At 49.5% G+C, this 17,747-nt stretch overlaps 1 protein-coding gene across 1 annotated transcript in view; it reads left to right on the top strand.

Annotated features, from left to right (window-relative positions):
* MYO15B (myosin XVB) overlaps positions 1 to 17,747 on the top strand; it is a 46,170-nt gene that overhangs the window by 13,371 nt on the left and 15,052 nt on the right. The window contains exons 17-43 of the mRNA XM_059486100.1: positions 118 to 195; positions 526 to 668; positions 759 to 804; positions 1,181 to 1,305; positions 1,410 to 1,443; positions 2,074 to 2,168; positions 2,680 to 2,773; positions 3,645 to 3,704; positions 4,272 to 4,391; positions 4,903 to 4,980; positions 6,492 to 6,549; positions 8,090 to 8,220; positions 8,325 to 8,420; positions 10,585 to 10,820; positions 10,901 to 11,079; positions 11,734 to 11,806; positions 12,231 to 12,437; positions 12,529 to 12,608; positions 12,799 to 12,896; positions 13,079 to 13,166; positions 14,473 to 14,583; positions 14,722 to 14,816; positions 15,399 to 15,620; positions 16,110 to 16,206; positions 16,583 to 16,780; positions 17,028 to 17,217; positions 17,332 to 17,422. Coding sequence (XP_059342083.1) covers positions 118 to 195; positions 526 to 668; positions 759 to 804; positions 1,181 to 1,305; positions 1,410 to 1,443; positions 2,074 to 2,168; positions 2,680 to 2,773; positions 3,645 to 3,704; positions 4,272 to 4,391; positions 4,903 to 4,980; positions 6,492 to 6,549; positions 8,090 to 8,220; positions 8,325 to 8,420; positions 10,585 to 10,820; positions 10,901 to 11,079; positions 11,734 to 11,806; positions 12,231 to 12,437; positions 12,529 to 12,608; positions 12,799 to 12,896; positions 13,079 to 13,166; positions 14,473 to 14,583; positions 14,722 to 14,816; positions 15,399 to 15,620; positions 16,110 to 16,206; positions 16,583 to 16,780; positions 17,028 to 17,217; positions 17,332 to 17,422 — 3,123 coding nt within the window. The remainder of the gene's footprint in view (positions 1 to 117; positions 196 to 525; positions 669 to 758; positions 805 to 1,180; positions 1,306 to 1,409; positions 1,444 to 2,073; positions 2,169 to 2,679; positions 2,774 to 3,644; positions 3,705 to 4,271; positions 4,392 to 4,902; positions 4,981 to 6,491; positions 6,550 to 8,089; positions 8,221 to 8,324; positions 8,421 to 10,584; positions 10,821 to 10,900; positions 11,080 to 11,733; positions 11,807 to 12,230; positions 12,438 to 12,528; positions 12,609 to 12,798; positions 12,897 to 13,078; positions 13,167 to 14,472; positions 14,584 to 14,721; positions 14,817 to 15,398; positions 15,621 to 16,109; positions 16,207 to 16,582; positions 16,781 to 17,027; positions 17,218 to 17,331; positions 17,423 to 17,747) is intronic.

The following is a 17,747-nucleotide window of genomic DNA, read 5'->3' as shown; positions in this document are numbered from 1 at the left end:
GGCTTTTCTCTTTTCCAGCTCTCCAGCTGCCTGTCCCCAGTCCCAGTGTGTGTAACAGGGGTGTGTGCCTGTCTGAGTGGTCTGAATGGTGCTTTAAATCAGACTTTGCCCCTGCAGGTGCACAAGTTTCTCAATAAAAACCGTGACCAGCTGCGGCCCGAGGTGCTGGATATCTTCTCCCAGAGCCGTCTCAAGGTACAGAAGTGATCAGGAGGAAGACCTCTATTGCAGACCCCCAATGATCCACTCATTGTCTTAATGTGAGAGGCAGAAAGGTGCTGAACAGGTGTCAGAACATGGAATAGCCACAAGTTTTATTTTACTGAATTTACTTGGGAATTGGGCAAATTGTCTTTGCCCACAATTGATGCACCTTACATATAGAACACAGAGAGTGCCTGAGGATGCAGCTGCATTCCTGCCACTGCCAGGGGCAAGACAAAATAGCCCCCATAAGTTTCAGGTAGAAGAGGTTCTTCTTTCCACAATGTTCAGTGGGTTTTGGTAATTTCTTTGTTATTGCAGGTGGTGTCTGAGATTTTCCAGAGGGCTAAAGCTGCCTATGGTCAGCGAAGGGAGCTGAGGGGAAGAGGCCTCAGGCCTCAGGCCTCCACATTGGTGTCCAAATTCCAGCAGTCTTTGCAGGAGCTCACAGCCAAGCTGAGAGGGTGAGAGATGCTGCTGGCACACAGAAGTGTGGAGTGTTCCAGGGGCAGCATGGAGAGGAGGGTGATCCAAAGTTCTTCTTTGTTTTGCAGGAGCCATGCCTTCTTCATCCGCTGCATCACCCCTAACCCCAGGAAGGTAGGGCAGCACCCCGAGCTCCTTATGGAGTCCCTCATGTCCTTCATTCTCCTCCAACAGCTCTCCTTTCACAGCTGGGATTTAAACTTCTTTGTTTTATTTGATAGCTTGAGACTTTTTTCCCCTTGTTCTGTGTCCCACCCTTCCCTGTGGCCATGTGAGTTAATCCTGTGCTGCAGGAGCAGAACCAGGGTCAGCTGGACACCAAAGTATTCCTTGGGCTTTGTGTTCCATGGCCCACAGCCCATGGCAAGATCCAATCCAAGGACAGGACAAGAGAAGGAGACCCTTTCTAAACCCCCTGCCTTCAGTCTCCTTTCTTTAATTTTTCTTTATTTCTTGTTTTTAATTTTTTTCTTCTGCTTTGTCTTCTCAGCTGTCAAATGTCTTTGATGTGGAATATGTCAACTGTCAGCTGCGACATTCTGGGATACTGGAGGCCATCCACATCCTGAAGGAGGGGTTCCCAGTCCATCTACCATTCCAGAGCTTCCTGGCTAGGTACAGGGGTGCCCTGGCTTGGGATCCCCCAGCCCTGGAGGATTTGTTCTCTGAGGACTCCATGTACAGCCCTGGTTTTTGTCACACCCTCTCCTCCTGTGCAGGTATGGGCTCCTGGCTGGGAGCAGCCCCAGCAGCTTGGAGCAGAGGGAAGGCTGTGCAGCAGTGCTGGCCCACGTGGTGGGGAACCCCTCGGATCTCTACCAGATTGGGGTGACAAAGGTGATGTCTATAGACAATCTCATCTGGATTGCACAGCCCCACCCACCATTCCCAGGCTGGCAAAGCAGGAGAGGAGCTCAGCCTCTGCCCACAGAGGGAGGGCCTTGCACACCTTCCCCTCTCACCTTTGCCTCTTGTCCCAAGTACTAAGAAGGCATTTTTAGCACTTCAGATTACCAGTAGATTCCAGCTCCAGGCTACTGTGGCATGGCCAAGCCCTTTGTATACCCAGCATTCCTGGGCTTCTACTTTTGCTACCTGCTAACCTTCATCACTCCCTGATTCCCTGTCCACCCCAAATGCATCCATCTCTGTCACTTGCACCTGTGCCTCCTGCCCTCCCCAGTCTCCTTAGCAAGAACCCTTAAAGGCTACAAAGGGATTAAACCAGCAGTTTTTATTATTGATCAGCTCTGGGAGAAGCTGCTGCTTGCCTGTGGGTCAGCAGCTGCTGCCTTTGCCCAGGTGTTTCTGAAGGAGAAGGGCAGGCAGCTGCTGGAGAGGCGATGGCAGCAGAGGCAGAGCTGGGCCGTGGTCACCCTGCAGAGGAAATTCCGCCGCCTCCTCCAGCGCCGGCGCTTCCGCCTGCTCCAGGAGAAAGTCACACTGATCCAGGCTCACTTCCGAGGCTACCAGGCCAGGTCAGGAGCCAGGGGACAGCCCAGGGACAGCCCTTTGGCCTTGCCAAGGAACAGCCCAGAGACAGCCAAGGGACAGCCCAGGGACAGCCAAGGGACAGCCTAAGGAGAGCCCTTTGGCCTTGCAAGGGACAGCCTTTAGATCTTGTCAAGGGACAGCCCAGGGACAGCCAAGGGACAGCCCAGTTACAGCCCTTAGGCCTTGCCAAGGGACAGCCAAGGGACAGCCCAGGGACAGCCCTTTGGCCTTGCAAGGGACAGCCAAGGGACAGCCAAGGGACTGCCTTTGGCCTTGCAAGGGACAGCCAAGGGACAGCCAAGGGACAGCCAAGGGACAGCCAAGGGACTGCCTTTGGCCTTGCAAGGGACAGCCAAGGGACAGCCCTCTGGCCTTGCCAAGGGGCAGCCAGGTAGGGATGTCCAGGCCCCTCTTCATGTTGGCTCCTGGCCTGCTCTGTATGTGTCTGTGTGGCTGATGTGTCCTCCATCAGACAATTCTTTTCTCACCCTCTAGGAAGCGTTACAGGAGGCTGAAGAAGACTTTGGTGCAATTTAAAACTGTGATTGTGATCTCCAGACCTTTGATTCAGTGGAGGAAGCGCTGCCAGGTAACAGCAGAGCAAGGTGTGCAGGAGGGGCTGTTCTGCCCTAAGCAGAGTGAGACTGGGTGAGGCCAGGGCAGGGATGGCTTTGGAAGGTTTGCTGGCAGTGAGGTGAGGTGTCCTCACCCAGGGAGGTGTCCTTCACCCTCTGTCTGACACAAATGTCAAATGAAGGAAGCAGAGAGGCTGGAGCCTTCTCTCTCTAAATGACATGCACAGTTGGCACAGGTATTGCAAACAGAGCTGATTCATGGGTCTGGCTGTGTGAGCTAGGGTGGGGATGATGCCTTCAGGTTTAGCTTTTATATTTTTCAGATCGTTACTGCATCAGTGTATAACTCTGAACTCCATATGGAATGTTAGTAAGCTCTCTTCACAGTTTGGTCCCACAAAACAATTCTTCCAGGCCTGAGAACCAAGGACAGCCTCAGGCCTGAAAAATACAAACAAAAGGGAATTGGGGGAAGCAAACTGGGAGAATGTGACTTCATTACCTGAAGCTGTAATTGAACAATTAACCCCTGATATGCAGATAGACCAAACTTGTATCTGTCTGAAAAACTCATGGCCATTGTCCATCTTGGGTGTAGCCTCTGCCAGGCTCCTGCACTGCCCAAGGTGTATCTGTTGAAGGCCTTTAATGAATACCCACTTTATTGTCTAACTCAGTCTAGCCTCTGTTCTCGGCAGCCACTCCAGACATCACTGCCCTACATGAGACAAGAGCTGGTGCCATCTGTGCTCTTCAGAGCTGCTGTTCTGCTCAAGCTCTAAGGAGGCATTCATCTTGCTTTTTCTATTGCCCAGGTCAATTACTGATGGTGACTGAATTGCAAGATTCTTTCAGTCCATGATGATCCTCCCTGATTCCTTACAGCTACCTCAGGCTGCTCAAGCCCTTGGCCCCTTGGAAGTCAGCTGGGGTGAGAACAGGATGGCAAGTTTTTGAGAAGATGGAAAATAATGTACAGGAGAGAGCCATGGTTCTGTCCAGTGGGTATAATGTATTCTGCACAAACTATTACAATAAAATTGGGAAATTAAAATATTGCACCTGAAGGGTAAGGGCCATTTCCTTATTATTAAAGGGCCATTTCCTTACTATTAAAATAAATCTGGAAAGAGGAAATCAGACCACTCCTCCTTAGAGTAGCAGTAACATCTCATAGCTTCAGCTTTACAAGGGAAGGAGCCAGCACAGCTCCTGGCATGGCTGAGGGCAAGGTGGGGCAGAGGGTTAAGACAGTTGATGCAGACCTGCAGAGGTGCCTCCTTCAGCATGAGTTTCTGTTCTGTTTCTTGCCCTTCCCACTTGGACAGGATCCAGATTTTCTTTCTCCCAGGTAACCACAGCAGTGCAACTCTTTTGAATCTGTTTCTGTTCCTTCAGTGTTTGTTTGCTGAGGTCTCTGTACATGCAGTAGCAGCAGCAAAGGTCTCAAAGTTCACCTGCTGCAAAGTTCCTCCTTTCCCCCACCCCACAGCCCTGCCCTTTGGACTTTAGCTTGTCACTGTCTTTCTCAGCCCAGCCCTCACAAGCTCCCATGTAGTCACAGTGCTCTGCACCACTGACAGGCAGGAGAGAGGCAGAGAAGGAGCCAGAGACCCTCCTTCCCCATCTCAGGTGAGTGATGAGGCTGGGGAGCAAGAGAATGGATGGGGAAGGGCAGAGCTGTGAGGGAGTTTAGCTTTTGGCATCCCTCCCACCTTTCTAAAGGATTTCCTCTCCATGGACAAGTTCATCAGTCCTGTTCAGGTTGTTATCAGGTGCTCTGGTGCTGAAGGAGGTGGGTGAATATTTCTGGCAGCTGCTGGGAGCTTTTGTCCTGAGCCACATCAGATGCCCAGCAAGGGAAGGTATGGCAGGATGCTGGGCAGGTGCTGCAGGCTCTTGCTGCTGGATTGTGCCAGGAGGGGCAGGAGGTGTTCCAGCAAAGCTCAGGTCTCTGCCTGGGCAGCCCCTTCTCAATACAATGTGTTGGAGTCCCAGGAAGGCTCTGTAGCTGTTCTCTCATTCTATCTGCTGGAGCAGGACACCATCTCCTGGCCATCCTCAGCATCTGCCCCCAGAACAGCTGGAATTCACTTCATACACATATCTTCCCACCCTCTATCCCCTTTTCATCTCCTAACAGCAGGATTTAGAGGAAAGGAAACAAAGAAGGAGCTCCCTGGCCTGTGCTGACACAGGAAATAGTCCCAGCCAAGGAATGGTGAGTTGTCAAATGGTCTGGGAGGGTCTGAGATCAAAACAATCAGGTTCTCCAGGTGTTCTCCCTCCCTTGTGCCTCCTCAGGCCAGGTTTGCTGGGGAACTGCAGAACATCTAGAGAGGGCACACACATGTCTGGAACCTGGTACAGAATGCAGGTTAGATGGTGCCAACGGCCTTCTAATACAGAAATATCTCATTAGTTCAGTGTTTCCCATGCTCTGGGCACAGCCAGGCACCGTCAGCCAGTCCTGAGCCCGAGCTCTGTGTTTGCTCACAGCACTGACCTGCTCTGCAGAGGTGGAGGGAAGATTATTTTTGGCAATCATCTTGTTGTGAGGGATGGGAATGAGACATTTCTGCGTAAATGTATTAACAGAAGCTGATGTAGAGGAAGGGATGTATTAAATGCTTCCCAACACTTTTAGCCTGTATCAACACTTCTAACTAATGCCATTATTGATGTGTGTTGACTGGACACACATTTGCTGCAGTGTCTGTATCAAGGGAATCTGAATTGATTTTATGCACAATTCTGTATAGATCTGTCAGTAAGAACAAGAAAACTTAGCCCTGGGTGGTCATTCACCTTCCTCAGGTGTGGATCCAGAACTGTGGAATTTCACAGTCCTCTTCCTGAATACACCGTTGAAAAGCCAGACTTGAAGTCAAGTATCTTATGAGCAAAACCAAACTGATCAAAAATGCTGTGAATGCGTCTTTAAGTGGAGAGAGGTGTCAGAATAATGTGCTGCTGACAAGAGGCTGTACTATGCAGATCTTAAAAAAGTCCCCAAAAAACAAGAAACAAAAAACCCCAAAAAACTCAGGTTTTGGGACCTTAGCTTAGTTTTATAGTGCCTTAATCTGAGTAGTTCTGTCTGAAATGCCCTGAGCTGACTCTACATGCAGTGATGCTGACACTGTGTTGTATTGGCCCACCTGCTTCCTACCCTGCAGCAGTGCAAGGTGTAAACCAGTGAAAAATCAAAACTCATTGGCCAGATTCTCCTCTGGATTACCCAGATACAGATCTGAGCTTTCCTAGGAACCTCCAACATATATCAAAGATCAGAATCAGGTCTCACTTTATGCTGTAGCACCTTTGGATACAGAAAAATCAAAAGAAAACTGTCAGGAAAGGGCAGGAGGAAATGGCCCTTACCCTTCAGGTGCAATTTTTTCAGTGCAATGTGCCACACTTGATAGGAATGAGGGATGAGTCAAAGAAATCCAACTTTCCTGTCCTTCCCCTTGTGGCAGTTGATATTTTATTTGGGAATTGCTCCCCTTTCCCTCCTGAGCTGACCCATGTCACAAGCTGTGTTCATGCAATACCCCCCTGTCTGCAATGGCTCTGAATGTTGTGGATGCAGAAGTCACTGCTTTGGCTCAGATGCTCCATCCCTGTCCTGGCAGCTTCTCCAAGGCAGTTTCACCCAGTCTCAGCTCAGGCTTTTATGTGGTTTTTTTTTCTCTGATTTGTTTCTGACTGATTTGTTTCTGTCTCCAGGACGTGGGGCTGCTGGAGATCCCTGCAGAGCTCGCAGCCCTCCTGCACTTTGTTGAAGGTGAGAAATCCTCCTTCTTCCCTCCCTTTCCTGCACTGTTTCACTGAGTATTTCCTTGTTTATATCAAAGTGTGTCTTTGTTCTCCCTGCTGCCTGTCACTGGGCTGGTTTTGATTCGTTATCATTGCAGTGTAAATATGATAAAGGCAAACGGTACCTTGGATGTTGTTTCCTGACAAGGTAGGGAGGAAAAGCAACTTGGGCCAGGGGGCAGAACACCAGCTTGAAAATCAGTACCTTTGTTAACTTTTCAGCTCTTCTTTTGAACTGGGCTGGTAGAACTGATAGCAGGGATGATGCAAAACTCTTTGGTCAAAGTTATGTGACAGCAAACTGCTTAATGAACCCAGATCTCTGGCAGAGATGGGTATCTGGGGTGGAAAAACTTAAACCCATCTTTTACCTACTCTAAAATCTTTAAGGAAGTTGAAGGGGAAGAAAACAACAGTTTTGACAACTTCAAAGAAATATTTTTAGGTTTCATTAAAAATTATTTTTAAAAATTTAATTTCATTAAAAATTATTTAAACAAAGTTTAAAATAGAAGGAAGGAGAAATAGGGTAACAGCTTGACTGTGGAACAATGTAATAATTTGAGATATAACAATTTATCAGTCCAAGGACATAACAATATAATAACTTAAGGATGTAACAATGTAATAAATTGAGTATGTGTTAATTTATTAATTTAGGAATGCACCAATTGGATTTCAAATCACCAAAATAAGTGCAATAATTTCACAAGCTGTTGATCTGACCCTGAGCATTAAGTTTTGTGCAGTTGTGTTTCCTCTGTAGCTCTCTGTACGATGTGAATATTTAAGCTGCAAGTAGGTTGAGGCAGGATTTGCCTCTCTGTGTCTGTGTGGTGTCAAAGCCAAAGCCAGCTATGCCTGTGGCCTTCTGTGGGGGACAGTGAGGGACACAATCAGGCAGAAGAGTCTGGTGAATTGGAGCAGACTGTGCTGGATTCCCAAATAGCTCACATTTCATGGCAGAGCCCTGCAGGAACTATCAGCTGGTCTAGTGAGCAATATAAGCCAGAGGGGCTCAGGGAACAGTGAGACTGCTGGAAATGAAAGCTGATGGGATGTAAATGGGGAGGATTGGAGAGCATCAGGGACACAGCTGGAGGGAGAGGAATGCACAGGAGCTGTGCTGCACTGAGAAATGCCTTCATTTAGTGATGTTTGCTCCTCTCTTATCCCTGAGAAATCCCTCGTTACAAAGACCTCTCATTTCCTGTGGACGGGGCAGTTGTCAGCAGTATCTGTATGAGCTCAGCATTTCCTGCCTTAAATGCTGCAGTGCAGCCTTGAATCTCCAGGTATTGCCTGGGGAGAATGGTCTGAACGATCAGAGCTGTAAAATCTGAGTCCTTGTGCTCTCAGGGAGGTGAGGCTGTGCCTGCTGGGGGTCTGAGGGTGTCCCTGCAGCCAGGGCTGGGTCAGGGGTTCAGCAGGGCGAGGTGCAGGTCAGCAGGAGCTGCTCTGTGAATTGTTGGTGTCCTGCCACCCCACCAGACCTCCTTCCCTTGCAGGCCGACACCAAGCACAGGCCAACCAGATAACTGAGACACAGCCCCCAGAAGTCAAGGTCAAGGATGACCTTTCCCTCCCACCCACCATCAACAGCCATCCCTTCTCCTCCTTCATCAGATCACACTTCCAGGTGGGAACTCTTTACCTCTCTTCGCTGCCTCCCCTGTGGGCAGACACACTGGTTTTAGCAGCACCAGGAGCAAATATTTCTATCTTTATTTTGTTTCATTGTAGAAGCCAGATTTCCCTGTCCCTGGTCAGCCTCTGCAGCACCCCTTAACCCACCTGGATGCTGAACACCAGGAGAGTGCACTTGAGATTAACAAACTGGTAAGAGATGATGTTCTTGACCTTGCTGGGAGCAGGTGGGCACAGACAAGGTTTTGATGCCTTTATACAACAAGTTGCTGGTGGTGGATACTGTTCTTACAATACATGGAGGGCTGGAAAAGCAGAATAAATTGCTCCTTGTAGGCCCTGGAGCAGCCTGACAGAGATCACACACAGCCCCTTAAGGTTGCTGTGGTTTTGGGGAGGCACAGACCAGGCACAGGGATCAAAGTGAATTGCCTGGTGATGGAGCCTCAGAATTTGGCAGGACATATAGGAATAGGACTGCTAAACTTTAACATCCCAATATTCCAGACTCAGTAGCAATGATAAGGGAAGTCTGTCTCAACCACTTACTTGTCTGTCAGTCATAAAAATGTTTCATTTAACCCAGATATTTTCCATGATGTGGTTTATAGCAAACATCTCAATTGCACCTCGGGCTCACAGATGTGTCAGTACCCAACAGGGGACAGGGAACTGTTGTTGAAAGGCTGGAAAAGGGCAGGGACTTTGTCATCAGGAAAAGTACACCTGGAACCACACCCTCACTGTAGTGTTTGTGTGAAGGGGATGGTGCTATTTCATCTCTGTGGATATGAAACATCTATTTCTTTATATTTCTTCTTTAAAATGGTTGAAAATAGAATGAAACTCCAGATACTTTCTAAGTAAATCTGGTCATCTTTTTGGGAATTACATGGAATTAAAATAAGCCCATTAAGAAACTTAATACCTAAAAAGAGTCTCTTGTTTTGTCCTTGTGATCCCAATTATAGAAGAGCATAAGCTTCAATAAAATCTTGTGAATAGGATTGTGTTTAAGCAGAACACTTATTTTTCTAAAGATCAAAACTTGCTAATGAAGTAGGGATTTGCTGCAAAGAATTCCATGAGAACTAAACAACCACCATCCCCTGTTTTTCGCAGTGAATCTCTGACACACTTGATATCATTAAGTGTTTTTAGAAGTGTTGTTATGCTTAAATGTTCTTTCCAAAGCTGTTGATTTTAGAAAAAAAATAATTTGTGACATATTGAAGTGTAGAGGATGAAAGAAACCATTCTGTACCTAAGGGTGAGACATACAAACTAAAAAAGCATTGAAGATGTTGATATGCATAGCCAAGAAGCTGAATCACTTCAGTGACTGTATTGAGACACCACATCTCATAGTACTTGGTATAATATTAATTGTACCAAAGGCTTTGAACACTCAGTGGGCTCAGTAGCAAATATCCTATGGTAATTTACTTGTGTGCCTGAGCCCTGCCCAAGGGGAAATATTTTGCCCTAGACCAAATTCTGAGTCATACCTCAGAAGAGACCGAAGTCACCTTGACTTTTAGTCAGGATCCAATCTTTATAAATGTTACCTCCCAAATTGCCCAGCACTTTGGTGGTGCACAAAAACCTGACGACAGGCCCTGTTGGGGAAGATGAAACAGGAAAGCCTTATAAATATGATTGTCTGGCAAAAGATTTTGAGAATATAGAAACTATAAGCAAGATTGAAATGAAAGCAAGCTTTGAGATACCTCAGTTACTGAACAACTGGAAAACAATGGTGTGGCCAGCTGAAAGTAATCCCCTTTAGATGAAACAACACCCTCTGCTTGCAGACAGGCCCAAGGGTCAGAGCAGACCCTGCCAGCTTGGTAGAAGGGGCCCAAAGAGGAGTTTGTAGGGTTTAAAATGTAACACAGTATGGTAATGTAGTGATTCTTATAGGCTGTATGTAAATGCTACAGGATTTGTACCTTGTGCTAGATTGGTTAGTGAGAATCAGAATATTCAACACAGAAGATTTATTGTATTGTAACGAGAACCTCGCTCTCTTACCTCTTTTACTCTCTTACACTTTTACTCTCTCACCATCTCCTCCTCTCTTCCCCCTCTTCTCTGGGGCCTGCTCTGAGCTGTGTTTGGCAGCTCCCAGCAGGGCCCTGCACCCAGGCCCTTTGCAATAAACCCCAAATTCCAGCCCTGGCTGCAGAGATCTCTCACCTCCATCCATCCCCACCATCATACCCCTCAACGCTCCTACAAGGCCTCAGTCTGATTGTTTGCCCCAGCAGCTCCTGATGTCTCCAACTCTTGCACCAGAGTTTGGGACAGGGGGTTACAGCTCCAGTTCTCTCTCTCTTGCCCTGGATCCTTCCAGATTTTGCGCTTCATCGGTGACCAGAGCCTCCATGGCTGGCAGGAGGTCCTGCTGGGCAACTTCATTGCTGGCAGAGGTTTGAGGGACGCTGCTCTGTGTGATGAAATCTTCAGCCAGGTGGTTGCCCAGAGCTGGAGGAACCCGGACGCGGAGCGCAGCCGGCGGGGCTGGCTCCTGATGGCCACTCTGCTCAGCTGCTTCGGCCCCTCACCTGCACTGCAGAAACCTCTGCTGAAGTAAGAGGAGAAAAGGCCAGGGCAGGCTCACAGAGGGGTTGGGAGGGGTGAGCAGTGCCACATGCAGTTCCTTCTCCTAGGTTTGTGTCAGACTATGGCATGGAGGGCTACAGCGCCGTGTGCCAGCGCAAGATGCTGAGGGCGGCCCAGTGCACAGGGACAGGGCCTGCGCCCGCCCGGGCTTACCCCCCCACCCAGCTGGAGTGGACAGCAAACCAGAGGAGAGGGAAGATGGTGTTGGATGTTCACACCTTTAATGGTAACTCTTTCAGTCTCTAAGGTCTTTTCCAGTGCAGAAATCAGCATTGGGGAATAACTCCCTCAACTAAGTGAAGTGGGTCAGAACACTGTTTGCTGGTACAGCCATGGGGGAAACAAGCATCTGAATTTAGATCCAAAACTTGCAAAGTCTAGGCCTGGTGGGACCTGTTTCTCAGGCTGAGGGATGAGATTGTCCTGGGTTTGGGCCCTGCTCAACAGAGGGTTATTCATCTCTCCAGGGTTGCTGTCCATTACAGCCCACGCAGCAGGATTTTGTTACAGGGACTTTCTGCCCTTCTCAAATATTACCTGAAGTTGCCTCTTGAGCAACCAGCAGCTCTATGACTTGAACACAGAACATCCCTACTCTGGCTCCTTGTGAGTGGAGTGATCCCCAAGCAAACCAGGACACTGCAAGGGTTTTCACCTGTCAGGTTGGAAATGCCAACCTGTGCCATCAAACATGTTGATATTTTGGATGTGAATGTGGTGAATGTGTCCATGTGGAGCCTTCCATGAGCTTTCAGGCCTCCTGTGGCCCTGCCCAGGAGTGTGTGAGACTTTCCAGCTGGGCTTGTGTCCCATGGAATGTGGGTGCTGCTTTGGGTCCTGCCAGGGAGGCTCTGGGCACTGACTTTGCTCTCTGTGCCAGAGGAGAAGTTCTCAGCTGAGGTGGAGTCCTGGATGACTGGGGAGCAGTATGCAGCCTGGATCCTGAGTGCAAGGTACTGCCAGAGGATGGGAGCAGGTCTGGGGGTGTGAGAGGCTGTCACCAGCTTTAAGGCTCAGCCTGCTTTGGTCTGCAGGCTGGGATTCATATGGTTAAATGTAGAATACTCAATTCTTGCCCACTCCAGCCTGTGCTCCCTTCTTCACCCTTAACATAACCCTCAACCATACACAATGGGCTTCTTCAGGAACAGATCACTGGTGTGATCTCTGACAGCAGCTTCAGAGAAAAAAAGAATTGATAAAAAGGACAAATCTTGAATTATTCTAGATGTCTTCTAACCCTGGGCACTTAATAGTTGATTCACAACCTAAATCTAAAGGATTTAAGCCAGGATAGACAAGACAAGAAGATATTGAATGTAATGTTTTCCTTCCTCTCCCTTTCCCCTGCCTGCCTGGACACCTTTCGCTTCCCAGGGGCTGTGACAAGAACACTCGAGGGTGGTCTGTCTCCATGTTCACTGGCAACACGTGGCAGGACCTGCTGGGCTGTGACTTTGTGCTGGACCTCATTGGAGAGATGGAGGACACCAGCAACTTCATCAGCTCCTCCCGGGCCCCCACTGAGTACCCCATCACCCCAGAAAGGGACAGGAGCATCCTGCAGCCCTCTGACCTGGACATGTGAGCCACCCATTCCTCATGCCCCACCACCCATGGCCCTGCCACCCATCTTCCAGCACTCTGGTTCTCATCTCCTTTTCCTCTTCAACAGGATCCCTCCTGCCCCAGGTATCCAGGCCCCTGCCTTCCCCCCACCCAGCCTCCCTCCAGATCTTGTTGGTCTCCATCCAGGTGAGCTTCAGCCCAGCACTGTGGCTGACACTGGGAAGGGCCAGGTGGGCCCCAGCCAGGGCATCAGGGCAGAGGGGGAGTCAGGTGATTCTTCTTGTTGTAGACTCCACTCTGAGCCATGACTAATAGGGCCTGGAGGCAGGGGAAGCTTTCTTACCTGCCTTGTCACCAGACTTCTCTCTGCTCCCAGATCCAAGGTTTAGAGATGACCTGAGGGTCCCTGTGGGCTTGGATCACTATGTGGATGACCTCTTCAGCCCTGTGCTGCATCAGAGCTCCAGAGCATCTGTAAGTGCCCTGATGTTCCCTCCTGCCTTCTCTCTGCAGCTCTCCTGTCCCTGTGACTCCTTCAAGGTTTTCCTGCCTATTCACTGCCCCTGCTCAGCTCAGACACACATTTGAATGTCTTTCCCTCTGGGAAGTCTGTCCCTCTGGGCTCAGATAACTGTTTTGGGTTTATTTTGATGCAGGATATGGAGAACAGTGAGAATCTCACCAGACGCATGAAAGGAGGTGGGAAGATTGGCCCCACACAGAGAGGAATCTTTCCTTCTACAGGTCTGTAAGGCCATGGGGACACCTGGGACTACATCACCTTCAGTGAGCACCAGTCAGGGAGCCCCTTAAATGCTAATTATTGCATGTTCAGCTGGTTCATGCAGAGCACTGGGCTTTAGCACAGGCTGCCCTCCTTCTCCCAGGAGAGACAGATGCCTTGCAGAGGTGTCAGATAAGGGAGCTGCTTTGTTGTGCTTGTAACGTCTCTTCTGAGCTGGCCTTGGGGTCAAGGCAGCAGGTATCTTGTTTCTGACCCAGGCCACCTCTTCCCTAGACAAATATTTGTAAGTCATGTATTCACCTTCTATTCAGCCCATGCTTTCACAGAGCAGTTGGTGCCTTTATCAGGGGTGGTTTTAATCTTTTTTATTACTTCCTTGCAGAACTTCCTGTCATCTGTAGCTATTCCTTGGGTTAGTAAGTCTGAACCCTGAAGAGGTTTTGGTTTGTGTGTTTGGTTTCTTTGCTTTTCCTCATTTCTGTGGAGCTGAGACTCTGGCATTTGCAGCAGGGTGGAGTCAAACACCAATATATTAATGACACTGACATATCTGAATCTGCAGGGGTAGGAACACACCCAGCAGTCTCAGAAAGGTGAGGAATGTCCAGTTCAGTCATTCCTGAGACAGGAACTACTCCTGGCTATTGGAGAGGCTCTGGGGCATGACAAGCCCTGTTACAGATCACTGGCCTGAGGCCAGCTTTTCACTTACCTGGCTTTTTAGATGAGGGAGGTGAATGATGATCATCCCATTCTCACTGGTGAGGACATAATGATCCAGTAGATTTGTGCTGGGTGCTGACTCCTCTCAGCTGAGTCTGACCCCCCACCCCTTGCTCTGCTGGCTTCACACTCAGTGGGGTTTGTTTGTGACCCCATATGGGACCTGACTGCTGGGAGCAGAGGAATTCCTTTCTCCCCACAGCTCCTCCCCATGACACACAATGTTCATCCAGCCTTGCCACCCACTGCAAAGACACCAATGTGGCAGTCCCAGCCCCAGAGATCTTTGCCCAGTCCTCAAGAGAAAGCCTCTGTAATCATACACAGGCAGGAATTATTTATAAGCTTAATCATGAAGAATGGTGGTGTCCAAAGCTAGGCTGCAGAAAGAGAGTCTGGATACTGCTGTTTAAAATCTGGCAGGCCAACATTTTTCTTAGGTTTCCTTTTTCCACCTGAGTGTTGCTGTGTCCTGCTGTGGTTGGTGCATGTGCACAGCACCAGAAGTGCTCTCTGGGGTTGCTCAGGATATTCTCATTTGGGATTCTCCAAAGCACTGTGCACTTGTTCTTTTGCCTCCAGGCTTGTCTGGAATGACCCAAACACCAGTTTACCAGCCCATGCCCTCCATGATGGGGATGCCAGCAGCCATGCCCATGATGCCAGGGGTTGGTGGGGTTGCACCTATGCCAGGTAATAGCAGAGTTTCTGTAACTGCACAGGGGAGGGGATGGAAGGGGGCTGTCAGTGACACCTGTGCATTTCAGTGTCAGGTGAATGTGGGGAATGTTCACTGTAGGATTTTGAAGATGTGTGTGTTATCTTCCACAGCCATGGTGATGCCCCAGCCCGTGGTTCCAGCTGTGGATCCCAGCCAGCTGGCAGCACAGCAGCAAGCCTTTATCAACCAGCAGGCCATGCTCATGGTGAGTGAAGGGCCCCAGGGACTGGGGAAGAGCCACACCTTGGTGTTTGTGCCTGGAGGGGGAGCCCAGCTCTCCTCTTTGGGCCTGCCCTGTGTCACTCTGGGCTCACATGCTGGGGTGAACTCTGTTTTAATCCCCACTATAAAGTGGGCATTATTTAAGGCTGCAAAACTGGGAACCCTTTTTGCCCCCATTGTGTCCGTGGGGACCCTGAGGCACCATCAGTGAGTGAGGAGCAGAGACAGGAGCAGGCCTGAGGAGATTCAGCTCTAATTCCCATGGGTGTTAAGCTGGGATTTGCTACAGATGCAGGCCTGCAGTGTTCTGCTTTCTGTGCAAAGCCCTGTGAGTGCAGGGCAGCCCCAGGCTGGCAGCTGAGCCTTTGGGAGGTGTTAGGAGCTCTGCATCCTTGGCCAGGTGGGAGAAGACTCCCTGGCCTTGCCTTGAACACACACTGGGAAATTTGCTGTGCACTATGTGGATGCTTTGGGATTGATTAACAGTGAAAAAACAGGACAGGCTGTGACTGATGGCTGGGTTTGTGCTGCCTAGAACTCACGGACATTGCAATTCCTTCCCCAGGCCCAGCAGATGACCCTTCAAGCCATGACCATTTCCCAGCAGCAGCAACAGCAGGAACTGCAAAAGCAGCAAAAGTCCCCTGAGAACTCCAGGCCAAGAGTCTCCAGCCCAGCCCAAGCCTCAGCCCCAGCCACTCTCCCAAAACCCAAGAAGCCTCCCAGCAGCCAGGCTGCTGCAGCACCATCAAGGTCTCCAGAGCCACCAGCTAAGGCCAAAGAGCTGGTATGAGAAACAAGCAGTGGTGCATTTGGTTTGAATTTGTGTTTGGTGTTTGCTCTGTGTCCATTCCTGTGTGGCCCTGGTTTGGCAGAGAGGAGAGCAGAGATTTGTGCTTCCTGATGATACTGAGACCTTTCAAACTCTGCTTGCTGAGTCTCTAAGGATCAAACCTCAGCGGCTTTTGCTCTGTGGAGGTTTGGCTGCAGGGTTGGCCAATTCATTTCATTTCATTTAAGATGAAATTTTCCACAGGAGAATTAGTTACTCTGAGATCTTTATCATCCAGGAAGGTGTGTTGGGCCTCTAACATAATCCTCCTTCTCTGTGCTTGGCTGAGGGTTCCTTGTGTTAGAAACTGACCTACTGGGACACTCTTGGACGTGGAGAGGTTCTAGATCAGAACAGTTTGAGACAAAATCACCCCTGAGCTGAAGGGCACTGCAGAGCTACTGCTGGCTGGTGCTAACTAAACCAGCTGTGCACTGTCTGCAGGATTATGACTATGTGGAAGAGGAGTTCTCCAGCAGTGAGGATGATGATCGTCCTCGGGAAACCTTCCAGCAGAAGAGAGAGTACTTCCAGAAGATGGGTGAGTGTCTGCCACTCTGGGACTTCACTCATCAGAACACCTTCCTGGCATGCCCAGGTGTTCTTGTCTCCCTGTCTGGAATCCAGCTAATCCCTGCAGGAGCTGTTGGTGATGTGTGTGCAGGAGTTTTTGGGGTTCCTGTTCAGGAGCTGCTGGTGATGTGTGTAGGAGTTTGGGGTTCCTGTTCAGCTAGCTCCAATTCAGATTGTGAGCTGTAGTGGGGCCAGTTTTCTAGAAATCTCTGGGCGTGTGACTGGGACATTCTCCCTCACTCTAGAAAAGGGGTTTTTGCTGACTGAGGCAAGAGTGGGAACTGTGCCATCAGTGCCAGGTTTTGGTTTGGGTTAGATTAGCTCAAGTCCCCCTTTCTATGCAGTAGAGCAGCACATCCGAGTGAAGAAAGTCAGACCTAGCAAAACCTGGACTCCTCCAGCAAAACCCCAGCCAACAGAGGAGGAGGAGGAGGAAGAGAGAGAGGAGATGGAGAAGAAGAAAAGAGAGGAGATGGAGAAGAGGAAAAAAGAGGAGCTGGAGAAGAGGAAAGAAGAGAAGCCTGTCCCTAAACCAGAGCCAGGTAAGATGATGTGCAGTGGAGACTCAAGCAGGTTGACAAGGAAGACCTTTCCAGGAACACCAGGCCAGGATTTAGGCAGAGGAGGAAAGGATCTGACTCTTCTGGGAGTCTGCATCTGGACAGGAGAGGAAAGAGGAATGTACATTGCTAGTCAGCATCAGAGGGAAAGAAAGGGAAGGTCAAGTGAGATGAAGGGATTTCTCCTGTGTCTTTGCTGGATTATTGATTAAGGCTGTCACCCCAACAGCTCCTGCTTCTCCTATTCCACCTCCTGAGCCAAAGCCAAAAAAGGAGACACCAAAACCAAAGAAGGAGCCGCCTGTAGTGAAGCCTTCAGGCCCTGAGAAGCGTCCTGCACCCAGCCATGAGATCGGGAACATCATCAAAATGTACCAGAGCAGACCAGCCCCTGAGCCCCAGCCCATCCAGCCCAGCAGGTGAGAGTGTGGGATCCCCTGTGGGCAGGAGGGACATGGGGGGTCTCTATCTCAGCTCTGCCAGTGGCTCCATTGTGCCCAAACCCCAAAATGCTGCTCCATGTTCCCTTGCAGGAAAGTATCCAAGCCATTTATAAAGAAGAACGACCCCAAAAATGAGGCTCTGGCCAAGCTGGGAATGATGAACCCCTCACCTCAGCGATCAGTGAGTTCTTTGCTCTCTGGTTACTTCAGGAGCTCAGCAGAGAGAGCCTGTCCATCCCATTTCCAGCAGGCTGGGATCCCCTGGTGCTGCAGCAGCAGCCAGGTCATTTCTGGTTGGGTTGTGAGATAGCTGGGAGCTCACACCATGCTCCTGCCCACCCTAGACTGGTTCCAGTCTGTAAAGTCATCTGAGGTCCTGAAGAAAAGGCTCTGGAGCAGTAAGTCCTACTGTGAGATGCTAAAGGCTGGTGTGGAAGCAAGCTCCAAATGTTCTCCACATTTGGCACCAAGGCTTTGGCTTGTTAACATCCTTTTTTCCTTTCCAA

The sequence above is a fragment of the Ammospiza nelsoni genome, chromosome 19 (assembly GCF_027579445.1).
Source record: "Ammospiza nelsoni isolate bAmmNel1 chromosome 19, bAmmNel1.pri, whole genome shotgun sequence".
In the NCBI taxonomy this organism is placed as follows: Eukaryota; Metazoa; Chordata; class Aves; order Passeriformes; family Passerellidae; genus Ammospiza; species Ammospiza nelsoni.
The sequence above is the reverse complement of the archived record's forward strand: the minus strand, read 5'-3'. Positions and strand labels throughout refer to the sequence as shown.